The sequence below is a fragment of the Malus sylvestris genome, chromosome 2, assembly GCF_916048215.2.
Source record: "Malus sylvestris chromosome 2, drMalSylv7.2, whole genome shotgun sequence".
Taxonomy (NCBI): Eukaryota; Viridiplantae; Streptophyta; class Magnoliopsida; order Rosales; family Rosaceae; genus Malus; species Malus sylvestris.
This window is the reverse complement of record NC_062261.1, coordinates 35,242,938-35,255,636: the sequence shown is the minus strand read 5'-3', so window position 1 is coordinate 35,255,636 and position 12,699 is coordinate 35,242,938. Positions and strand designations below refer to the sequence as shown.

Genomic DNA, 12,699 nt, shown 5'->3' with positions numbered 1-12,699 from the left:
ATTGAGACCGGATGGTACCATAGACAAGTATAAAGCTCGTCTAGTTGCCAAAGGATATCGTCAAAAAGAAGGACTTGACTACTTTGACACTTATTTGCCAGTGGCTAGAATAACATCTATAAGGTTATTAATAGCTATAGCGTCTGTACACAATCTCGAGATACATCAAATGGATGTCAAGACTGCATTTCTAAATGGTGAATTGGACGAAGAAATTTATATGGAACAACCTGAAGGTTTTATTGTCAAAGGTCAAGAAAAGAAAGTTTGCAAATTGATTAAGTCATTATATGGACTTAAACAAGCTCCTAAGCAATGACATGAAAAATTCGATCATAATATGCTCACAAATGGATTTGTGATCAATGAAAGTGATAAATGCATTTATTTTAAGCAAACAAAAAATGCTTGTGTTATTGTATGTCTTTATGTTGATGACATGCTTATACTGGGAACAAACAAAGATGTGATTAACTCCACAAAGAAAATGCTATATTCTAGTTTTGATATGAAAGATATGGGATTAGCTGATGTGATTCTTGGAGTTCGAATTCTAAGGAATTCAGATGGATATGTCCTAACTCAATCACATTACGTTTGAAAAGGTTCTAAAAAGGTTTGGACATTATGATTGTAAACCTGCAGTCACTCCATTTGATCCAATTCATAAACTTACTACAAACGAAGAAGAGAGCGTATCTCATTTGGAGTATACACAAGTTATAGGTTGCTTGATGTACATTATGAATTGTACAATACCTGATCTCACTTATTCAATAAGCCGATTAAGTAGGTATTCAAGTAATCCTGGAAGAGATTATTGGAATGCTTTAATAAGGGTATTAAGATACTTAAAGCATACAATGCATTATGGTTTGCACTACACTCAATATCCGCCAGTATTAGAAGGATATAGTGACGCAAATTGGATTTCAGGGAGCACAGACAGTAAATCCACAAGTGGATATGTATTTACACTTGGTGGAGCAGCTGTGTCATGGAAATCATCTAAGCAAATGTGTATAGCTCGTTCGACAATGGAATTAGAATTTATAGCCTTAGATACAGCTGCTGATGAAGCTGAATGGCTTAAAAATTTTCTGGAAGATATTCCATTATGGCCAAAGCCTGTGACTGCAGTATGTATACATTGTGATAGCATGGCTGCACAAGGTCGAGCCAAAAACGCTGAATATAATGGAAAATCAAGACATATAAGGCGACGACATAAAACCATTAGACAGTTACTCAAGAATGGAACTATCTCCATTGACTATATTAAATCTAAGGAGAATATTGCCGATCCTTTGACAAAAGGCCTATCCAAGGATCAAGTGGCATTTACATCGAGGGGAATGGGTTTAAAGCCAACTCAATGAGTTATAACTTGACGGAAACCTAACCTAGCTAATTGCAGATCCCATGGTCTAGGTTCAATAGGCAAACTAGTTGAGGAAAAACTCAAGGTAAGAAACACACAATCCTTACTTATTCCTATGATGGCAAACAGTGTGTTACCTGTAAGACGTAAAGGGTGAATCATTATTCTTAATAATGCTAACATCTTATAGTTGAGATGAATAGAACAGGCTATTCTTAGTTAGCATTACCTATATGAGATTGATGTGGGGTCGCATCTTTGAGATTTGATATGGCTACAATTCTCTAGAGGTCTCATGAAATCAGGATATGTTCAGGACCAAAATGAACACAACCGTATGAATTGACGTGTGTCAAGATGTGATATGTGTGATACTTCTTGTTTCGATTTACTACTAATAATGATCAGTTCAAGATATTAAATTCACTGCTTTACTAGGTAAATTCGATAAGTATTCACTAGAGAAGGTTCAAGTCCAAAAGACACCTATCTCGATGCGTATCGTGTCTGGGTTCTCTGGAAAAATGTTATTGATTTAGTTAGTATCTTATTTTCTATTCAAATGTGGGGTATTGCTAGAGTTTGAATAGCAAATGTGGGGTATTGTTGGAACTTGTGAGTGGGACTTAGTCCCACATCGCCCAAACACTTTCAAGAAGTCTACCTTATAAGTCTTTTCCCTCCTTTATGGTTTGAAAAGAATTGGGCCATAGCTATGGATCTTGGACCTTACAAATGAAGGTTTGGGTGTATATATTAAATGTCAAAGATGGGCCTTGGGCTTTGGGCTCGGATTGACGAAAACACAAGTTTAAATTTTTACGTTTTTTATTTTTGCATTCAGGTTTTTCAAAAGGATAAAACTAAACAGTTACAACCGTTCTAAAAACGGCTTGAAACTGCTCCACTACGCCATTATAAAGATGGCCATCAGAACAAAAAAAAAAAACAACAATTTTCATCAATTCCTTTTATACTTCACAGAGAACCATCACAACAAATTCGCCTAGAATCCAAGTTCGTGTGCAAGAACTTGGATTAGATAGTTGTATCCTGCAAGATAGACGTCCTTTGAACTACTGCACTGGTGTAGGGGCGTATTTCTGTCTTAGAAGATTGCTCTGCAAGCCTCTATCTTCCGAAAACAAGTCAGTGTGTTTTGTTTGTGATTTGTTATTCAAATTCATTAAAATTGTTCATATTGTAAGATATATCGTATCCTTGTGAAATTTCTATTCAAGATAATCTGTGCAATTGTTATATATTATACACTTGACATTTGATTTGTTATAACAGATTTCATTTGATTCTTTGATAATAAACTAAAACTCTACTGAATGAGTTCTAGTTTTACTCGAATGGCTAGAATTACATGTTCACGCATACACAAAAATGAAACAAAAATACAGGTCATAAGATAGAGACCTGAACTATGTACAATATAACCAAATTTGAAAGTTCTTGCAGCAATTTACCAAAAGGAAAAAGAAAATCCAAATTATCATATTACATACGCATTACACGAAGCGTGTCCAACAATTACACCATGAGGTCCTGCCCTTCTTGCTGCATTGACCTAAAATTAAAGGGGGAAACAATATGAAATAAAGGTCAATGGGAATCAATATAAAGGTTTTGCATTAGCTAAATCATATTAGAAACAATAGCAAAGCATGAAGAAATACATAAATGAGCACAGTGCAACCTCAATTTGACTTGTTGAGAAGAAAATAGTAGCAAAGCAAGAATAAACACAGAAATTAGCACATCAACTATATCTCTTTTCAAACCTAAAGGAAAACAATTCAATAAGTCCAAAGCTATGAGCATTCCTCTCACTCCTGTTTGTGGTAAGCTTAACACGTACTGATGAATCAGTAACATCTTCCCTCAGCATCTATAACTGCCTTGATTGCCAAACCTATTAAATTTGATCTATTGTATGACGAACATCCTCTATAAATTGCATGATTGGATCATAAGAGCAGAAGCTATTACTCATTCACATTTACATGTTAACCCATCTTAACCACTAAGATTACTTCTTGAGTCAAAAGAGAATTACTCATTCAAACATAGGCAACTTATGAGTTCTTACTCAGATAAAATAATAAAAATAGAGAAACAGACAACTATATTACCCGGCAAAGAAATATTGCTTAGTAGAAATAAATAGAGAAACGGACAACTATATTTATTTGTGCTAAATAAATAGAGTATATCAATGATCAGAAGATAGCAAATGGTGACAAAGAAAACCGAAGAACGAAAAACAATGATGCATTTGAACACACAGAGAAGAAACTTGTTTCAAAATTATACTACCTAGCAACAGATGAGCAAAACAATAAATAAAATAGCCTTCTAACACCCTTATCACACAAATAGAGAAGCAACAAAACATAGAGAAACAACCTAGCAACAGAGGGATATTCAAAGGATGAAAAGTAGAAAAGGAGCCTGAATTCGACTTGTCGAGAAGGAAACAGCAGCAAAGCACGAAGAAAACAGAAATGAGCACAGTGCAACACCCTAAGTTTAAAAGACACAAACCTGACTCTAACAGTGTACAAAACAGTGCACTAAACAGACATATCCTCCTAACACCCAACTAAACAGGCTATAAACATCCATTACAATTTTACTGAAACAAAAAAAATGTCAATCACAGTTTTATCAAAGCAAATGGGAAACAAACAATAAACAATGATTTCTGAACAGTGTTTTACCTATTGAATCAGAGGACAAAAGCAAAAACCCTCTCCTCTCCCATACCTCCCTCAGACATCCTCTGCTCACCAACCCCGTGGGGTAACCCGTTAACCCCAAAAAACACACAGCATGCTCTCTGCCTTCCCTATCTCTCTCTCTCCCTGTCCATCCGTCCCTCAAAAAGTGGGAAAAAAATCTCCAAACATCTCTCTCACTCATGAAATCGAGGATCTGCAACAATGGCGCTAAGATCCCCACTCCTCTCTCTCCCTCTCTCTGTCGCTCTATTTCTCTCTCTCTCTCTCTCTCTCTCTCTCTCTCTCTCTCTCTCTCTCTCTCTCGGAGGCATGGCCTTCCATCCCGAAACCCTCACTGAATGATAGCAAACCCAAACCCACCTCAATCTGTCTCAAACGCACAGGACAAAATTGCCCTTCCAACCCAGCCCTAATACCAGCCCAAACCTCACAGTTTTGTTGTAAATAGTGAGAAATCGAGTGGCTCCCTGATAAGCCATATGGACAAAATTACCCTCTGAAATTTTGAGAATTACTCTCCCAACCCATGCAATTCGGCCGGTATTGTTGTAAATAGGGTGAAATTGAGTGGCAAAGAATGAGGCAGCTACAATGTCGTCCCCCCTTCAATTTTAGAATAGATAATGTACCTCGATTGCCTAATTAGTTGGACCATGGTCAAATATAAGACAATGTTGGACCTGTATCCTCCAATTGTTTGCATGTGATTCAACATTCTAGTGAATAGGGTATTAGGGTTCTATCCATGCATCTCGGATTCGAAGCTTATCATCTCCTAAATTATTATAATAGTTGCGAACTTTTCTTCCTCTCCTCTCTCTCTTCTCCATAATAGTAATCGTTTAAAAAAAAATACATATGACTCATTGCACGTTAAATTTAGAAAATTGATAGCTTTGTTTCCACCATATATAAAGTGCTTTGGTTAAGCTCTAAGCACCCAATTCACGTGAATCACGTTAATTCATACGCCAATTAACAACTTAATTTTGACTACTTAATTGTTTCTTCTCCGACTAAGTGGAAAATACACAAAAGAGAAAGACAAAGAAAGATTAGAGGCTAGATAGAAGCATGCATTTCAACCTAAAGCTTTTGGTCCAAGTATATTTAGTTAAGTATTGCAAAGCTTTACTAGCCTTTAGCTTTAATATATTCCACCACCAGCTCTGATTATTGACCCCAATATTCCCAAAATATTACTACTTTTTCTTCGCCACATATTAAACGCATTTCAGCAAAATGGTCGGTTCGAGCTCTTACCTTTTGAGTTATAATAACATGAACATGTCAATGTCATCTCCTCTCTCTCTGTGAGAGCTTAATTAACGTCGAAATTTTCCGCATGGAACAACGTGCTTTCCAAGAAATTGGGGGAGAAGTCACCAGGAAAACATGGGACTAAAAAGCATCAAAGATAGGAGACAGAGGCCTAAATTGTATATAATAATATGAACAAACAGAAGTAGTCTCATGATTATGTCGGGAAGGTTGTTTTGTTAAAGGTCATTTACATAATGAAATCTGATCTACACCAACGTGAACTAGTTTTAATTTGGGATGAATTACAATATGTCTTGTATAGTTTTATATTTAAGGAAAACTAATGAAAAGGGCTTGAAAACTTTGAGTTTTAATGATAAGGACAAAATAAAGGGTAAAGTGAATAGTACTAGGATTGACTTTTTAGTGTAAAAATGTGGTTTTTCGTTAAAGTGAACAGTACCGGGTGCTTTTCGTTAAAGTTCCCTTATATTTATGTGATCTTATAGTTAGATCTAAGTTGAAATATGATCGACCCGATTTTATGTATTAACAAGGTTCAATCAGTATTCATAAACTATTCAAAAAGTTAGGCACTCTTAACATACACAATATTAAGCAAATAGAAGAAGGATAGTTGAACCTAACATGTAACATGTATTAAGGTGCAAACAAAGCAAAGAATAATAATAACTAAACATCTAACATGTACAGTAGTTTCTGAATTTTGAGGTCTACATTTACACTAGACATACTAACTAATGTGACATAAATAGATAAAATGACATAGTAACATTGTTAAATGAATATATATATAACATGACATTCCTTGAACATAGATATATTCCTTATAAGCAAATGTAAGTGACCAACAGATTGCTGGAGAGAGTATTTGTTGTTTGCTTCTCTGTCCTTCTAAAGTAAATGTCAGTCAGTCACTTAGTGAGTGAGAGGTCTTAGGTTTGATTCTAGCCAAATGCGAATTTGAACCACATTATTGCTAGCCCATTGTGGGGTATAACTTACTCCCCCACCCTTTTAGTGTAGATAAGATCATTTGTTAAAAAAAAAAATGAATGTCAATCTACTTCGAGTTAAAAATGTTGATCCGAAAGTCACACAATATACGAGCTATAATTTAGTATTGACTCACCATTTAAAAGAATCAGACCACAAACTTCCTATTAAAAGGAGAAAGAAAGTGGTTTGCTAATTGTTGATTTAGTTTCCAACAAGACATGCAAATTGAAGCTCATTGAAGTCCTAGTTTATACTAAGTTAAGTTTGGGACATCTAGGATAAGGTCAAACATGCATGACTAAGAAACTTGTAACTGGCATCTTCGAACCCATTGTTTTCAGGTAAAATATTGCTAAATACACATTTTTTTTCTCCACTTACACACTCGTATTTAATTTTGTCTATAATTTTTATTTGATTTATTCAATTCATGTATTGGGAGGCATCTTATGATTAGGTACTCTCAACAAACCAATGTTTATTTATTTATGTTTGGATTGATCACCGAAACAAATGAAATAATTATGTTAATTTCTGAAAATGAAATATTCCAACAAGCAAGATGACACGAAAATGTTTTGGTGTGCTGGACCCGAAGTTTGCTCCAATGTATGGGCCGGCCCAAGACAAGGCCAGCAAGAAACAAGTCTTGGGCCTCCTCCTTTTCATCCTATTTGGTGAAGGATCATAGGATATAAAGCTTAAAATTTTAAATTTTTCATCCTATTACCGATCTCCTTTGAATTGGCAGAACTACATTACCAGTGAAACATTACTGTTTTGAATTTGCTCCGCTATATTTGCACTATAAGATTACTCTCTGTTTAGGTTGAAGGCTTTGGCAGTAGTAAGTTAACACTAATTTTCATTGGCAACGCCACATTTTCACTAAACTATTACTCTTTTTTTAAAGACGGCACTGTATTTACACTAAAACACTAGTCTCCTTTAAATTTGTAGAGTTGGCGCCTTTTACCACAGTGGTGGAAATGTGTTGAGTCCTTGCATAACGACGTAGGTTCAAATTCTATCATTAGATAATCTAACATCAAATCTAATAAAATTTATTGTATGACAATAAAAAAAAGGGTAAATTACATAGTAGCCCCTCAGGTTTGAGGTCTATTGCAATCGTATACAACATCTTTAAAACATTTCACTTTCATACCTCAAGTACTATTTTATTTCAATTTCATACAACCGTTAGATTTTTCATCCATGGTCTGTTAAATGCTGACGTGACTGCCATATATATGACGCGTGGCTGCCAAATGTTTGCCACGTGGCAAATAAAATAATTTTTTTTTTTTTTTTAAACCTGAAATTGGAAGAAGAAAAAAAAAAAAAAAAAGGGACCGAACCCAGAAAAAGGAGGAAGAAGAAGAAGAGAAGAAGAAAGAGGAGGAGGATGAGGAAGAAGAAGACAAAGAAGAAAAAAAAAAAGAAAGGGACCGAACCCAGAAGAAGGAGGAAGAAGAAGAAGAGAATAAGAAAGAGAAGGGAGGAGAAAGAAGAAGAAGAAGAAGAAAAAAAAAAAAAGGGGGTCCGAATCCAGAAGAAGGAGGAAGAAGAAGAAGAGAAGAAGAAAGAGGAGGAGGATGAGGAAGAAGAAGAAGAAGAAGAAGAAGAAAAAAAAAGAAGGGGTCCGAACCTAGAAGAAGAAAGAGAAAGAGAAAGAGAAGAAGAAGAAGAAAGAGAAAGAGAAGAAGAAGAAAAAAAAAAGTGATAGATATGTTTTTTTTTTTTAAATTAAAAAATTATTTTATTTGCCACGTGGCAGACATTTGGCAGCCACGCATCATATATATGGCAGCCACATCAGCATTTAACAGATCCATGGATGGAAAATCTAACGGTTGTATGAAATTGAAATAAAATAGTACTTGAGGTATGAAAGTGAAATGTTTTAAAGATGTTGTATACGATTGCAATAGACCTCAAACCTGAGGGGTTACTATGTAATTTATCCTTAAAAAAAAATTCTACTAAAAAACCAACCGGGAATGGATAAATAGTTTGCTTACATACCTTATTGATTTTTATTTCCTAAGTTAAATAGTTTGCGTGGCTTAGAAATTATTGATTATTTCTTAAAGCATTTCATCCCTCACCATTTAAATTAACAACAACGAATTTCCCTGCATTATTGGAAAATCAAATTACCATAATTCCCAAGGTAGAATTGGAAAATTCAACAGTTTTTGTGAAAAATCGTTATGCATAAAAGTTAAAATATCTATACTAATTAGTAAGGCAATTTGTTTTTGCATCTGGATAATACGTGCAATTTATTATTATTAAAAGTTGCTAGTACTGAAAATCACCTAAATCTAAAATCATATTGTTGGATTAAACAATAGTCATTTTAGTGTTTCTTTGTGTTGTCGTCCATTTTCTTCATCATAAATAAATGTCTTAGTGATTTTTTTTTTGTCTAATTTTTTTCAAGGATAATCTATGAACAAGGAATTGAAATATTGTCAACTTAGATCTTTATAAAACATTTTAGAGTGTACCTTAAGAAAGCATGTCAAAGAATGTGTGTCCACAATCTTGACCCACTTTATGTATGTTTAATCTAGTCACGTCAATACATCAGTCTCTCTAAGTTTTTTTTTTAACAAACGATATGATCTACAGTAGGAGGAGGAGAGGTGAGCTGAACCTCACAATGAGTTAACAATAATGTAATTCAAATTCGTATTTGGCGAGAATTGAACCTAAGACCTCTCACTTACAAGTAAAGAAGAATATTACTAAACCGTAGTATCTAAAATGCATTTCAACGATCAAATTGTCTACCCTCTAGGACCTCATTTAAGGGTCATCTAGCAAGAATTCAACGAAATCTAGAGGTATTTGGTCATCTAAAACGTGTAAAATACTAAAATTTATTAGATAAAGTTGAAATGAAAATGCGGATAATTGAAGTGCTAAAGAACTGTCAACATAGCCAATTTTAATATGGAATAGAATATTTTTATTAATTCATTCATCGAGATGACAATTGGGTTGCAACTATAAAGCAAGGTCACTTCAACAACTTACTGGTGGAATTGTAAAACCTGCAGTAAATAGATAGTTAAACTTGTTAGAGAATAATTAGGCAGAAAAAAATATTTCTAGATCTTCTATCTTAGTAATATTTTACATTAAAATTTAATTCTTTTGCAAATATTCATTTTTTTCATCAATAAAAGATGAGAATCGAATTTGAAACATATTTTAATTTTAAAAGAAAAAGCATACCGTATACCACTACTAGGCCAAGAGAATCTAACTAAAAGTAACAAAATAAACATATACAACTCTTTTGCTAAAACAATAAAATCATGATATCTTGCACAAAAGTTTAAGTTTTCATCGAAAGCAATGGTAGGATGAATTTAAGCCAATTCATATCCGAATTATAAAGTTACAGCAAAAAAACTTAAACGACTTTGAATATAGGCGCAAAAGTATATATATTGGAAGGATTATATTTCTAGGAAAAATGTGTTAGGGTTCAATTAAATTCTCGTCATTGGAAAATTTTGTTTAAAAAAATGAGAAACCAAGTAGCTCTTAGTTTAGTAGTAATTAATTTTTCTAGGTTCGGGTTCTTACTTCCACATTTGGTTCCCTTAGGAAGAGTTATACCGCAGTAGGAAACGACATGAAGCACCTTGTTCATGTCAACCACGTCCTCCACCTCTTTGGTGACGTGGTTGCAAGCACAGTGAATGTCCACCTTCTTTATCACATCGCAGCATCCTTTAGATGGATCTGTCGTGGGCGAACCCTTTTGCACATAAGCTGCGCATTGCGTTATAATGTCCACAAGGTCACCTTCACATGATTCCTGCCCAACAACCAACTTCATTTCGCCAGAGAGTACAACCCCGATCAACGCAACGACGGCCAAGACCACGAAATTACGAAGTTTAAGCATTTCTATCTCTAGGTCTACTCTCTCTCTCTCTGTGTGTGTGTGGTTGGGTGTGGGGGTGAGTATTGTTGATGCACAAAATCAGTGAAGACTTTGGTACAACAGAAAGTATTAAGTTTGTGACCTTCGCTAGATTGCTCCGGTCACTAGTATGGATAATTATGTAAATGGATAGAGATAGGGAAGCAAACACAAGATATACGTGGTTCACCTAGATTGGCTACGTCCACGGAGTAGAGGAGTTCTCATTAATTGTGAAGGGTTACACAAGTACATAGGTTCAAATTCTCCTTTAGTGAGTACAAGTGAATGATTTAGTACAAATGACATTAGGAAATATTGTGAGAGAATGATCTCTATTTATAGAAGAGAGTTTCTAGTTTCATTCTGACATTAACACATGTCGTGTTGTGATTGGCTTCTGATGTTAACACGCGTCGCGCTATGATTGGCTTCTGATGTCGACACGTGTCGCGCTGTGATTGGCCTCCTGGTTGAAGGGAAACTCTTTTGGGCCCTTGACGGTATAACGTTGACCGGTGCTCAGTAGTTTCAGGATTGGTCAAGTATGGTACAAACAGTGCTCCCCTAAGTTCCCAAGTGAGGGAAGCTCATTGGTTGGGGACTTGCAAGATCCAAGCCATTGAGTAATCACGAAACTTCTAAATGCCGAAGTGTGGTATCATTTTTACTTGCCTTATCTGTCTCATATGTAAATGTAGCATCTTCTTTGGAAGTATTTTTCCTCCATCCAGAGGTGGTATCTTTAACCGATGAAGATGCACAAGGTAATGTATCAATTTCACTTGAAGCTTACTTGTAGTTTCGGGCTTGGTCAAGTGCGATACAAACCCTATAGTAGGAGTCCCCCAAGTCACCGAGCTAGGAGATTTGCCGAATGAGGTAACAGACAAGGTAAGCAATCAGACTTCCAAGCAAGCAACCTGGATCAAAGGTTCGACTTCGACTTCCGGTTGATTGTTCTCATTCTCTTTGTGTCGTAAATAGCACCAAGGATAAGGAGAAGCAAATGGAGAAGAGATGATATGAGATACTTTTGCTTTTGACGAAGTAACTTTCCACAGGCTTATTCTTGAACTGGGCTAGAGGGTTTTCTGGTTTCCTCCAAAGTATAAGGCCGACTAAAGAATTTGAGGGTCAAAACAAGTCCATTAAATCTACAGTACGTTCGACCCTGATGATATGAGATACTTTTGTTGTTGACAAAGTAGTGGATGTATCAGCACGTGTTCTGTTACGCTTGTCTCCACATGCTTCCTTGTATCCTTCTCACTTGCCCTATCTGTTCCTCAGGCAGATGTGGTATGTTCTCTGGAAGCATAAGATGTTGAAGATGAGTACTCGAGAGCAATGCCAGGTAAGTAATCAGGCAAGGGGTTCCTGACTGGAAGCTTGATTCCAAGTGCTAACTGATTGCTCTCTTTCTCCTTGTTTTGCAGGTAAGAACAAGGCCAAAGGAAAAGACAGGAAAAAAGCATGATATGGGATACTCTTGCTTTTAACCCTGATGATATGAGATACTCTTGCTCTGTTGTGGCCTGTTTGCAGAGGTATTATCGGGAGGAAAAGAAGCTGAGTATTTCGAGAGACTTTGCTGAGAGTGCCCTCTCGGATGTGAAGAAAAGTTGAGCATTTTTTTTTATTTGCAGGTTTGCCTGGCTGTGGAGGATGGAGGTCGACATATATAGGAGTCTCCCTAACAACAAGTAATAGTGTTATTCCTTTACCCTTCTTGTTCATAGCAATGTAGTGGGAACTGCAAGCTTCACGTGTTTTAACTTTGTCAGAGTACTTTGAAAAAGTGGTCTGTGGTATCTGGAAAGCTGATGTTGCGTGTGAATATTACATATAAGCTTTATCCAAGGAAATCTGGCTCTCGAAGTTCGAAGAGCGGTGCCTCTTCGGTTTTCGAACAAGCAATCCTGTCGGGGATCTAGCTCTTAAGATTCAGAGAACTATGCCTCTTCGATTTTTTAGAAAGCAATCTTGTTGGGAGTCTGGCTCTCGAGATTCGAGATTCGGAGAGCAATGTCTCTTCGAGTTTTGAGAATGTAATCCTGTTGAGAGTCTGGCTCTCGAGATTCGGAGGGCGATGCCTCTTTGATTTTTGAGCATGTAATCCTGTTGGGAGTCTGGCTCTCGAGATTCGGAGAGTGATGCCTCTTCGATTTTTGAGAAAGTAATCCTGTTGGGAGTCTGACACTTGAGATTCGGAGAGCAGTGTCTCTTCGATTTTTGAGAAAGTAATCATGTTGGGAGTCTGGCTCTCGAGATTCGAGGATGGTGCCTCTTCGATTTTTGAGCAAGCAATCTTGTTAGGAGTGTTTTCTCGAATA

General features: G+C 36.0%; 1 protein-coding gene across 1 annotated transcript; it reads right to left on the bottom strand.

The window, feature by feature from the left end:
• Positions 1–9,031: 9,031 nt before the first annotated feature.
• On the bottom strand, positions 9,032–10,345 carry LOC126603553 (protein 108-like). The gene is made up of 3 exons (XM_050270438.1): positions 10,021–10,345; positions 9,463–9,479; positions 9,032–9,073 (listed from the first exon to the last, which is right to left on the bottom strand). Exons 1-3 carry the CDS (start codon positions 10,343–10,345, stop codon positions 9,032–9,034), a joined length of 384 nt encoding a protein of 127 aa, XP_050126395.1.
• Between the last annotated feature and the right edge of the window lie 2,354 nt (positions 10,346–12,699).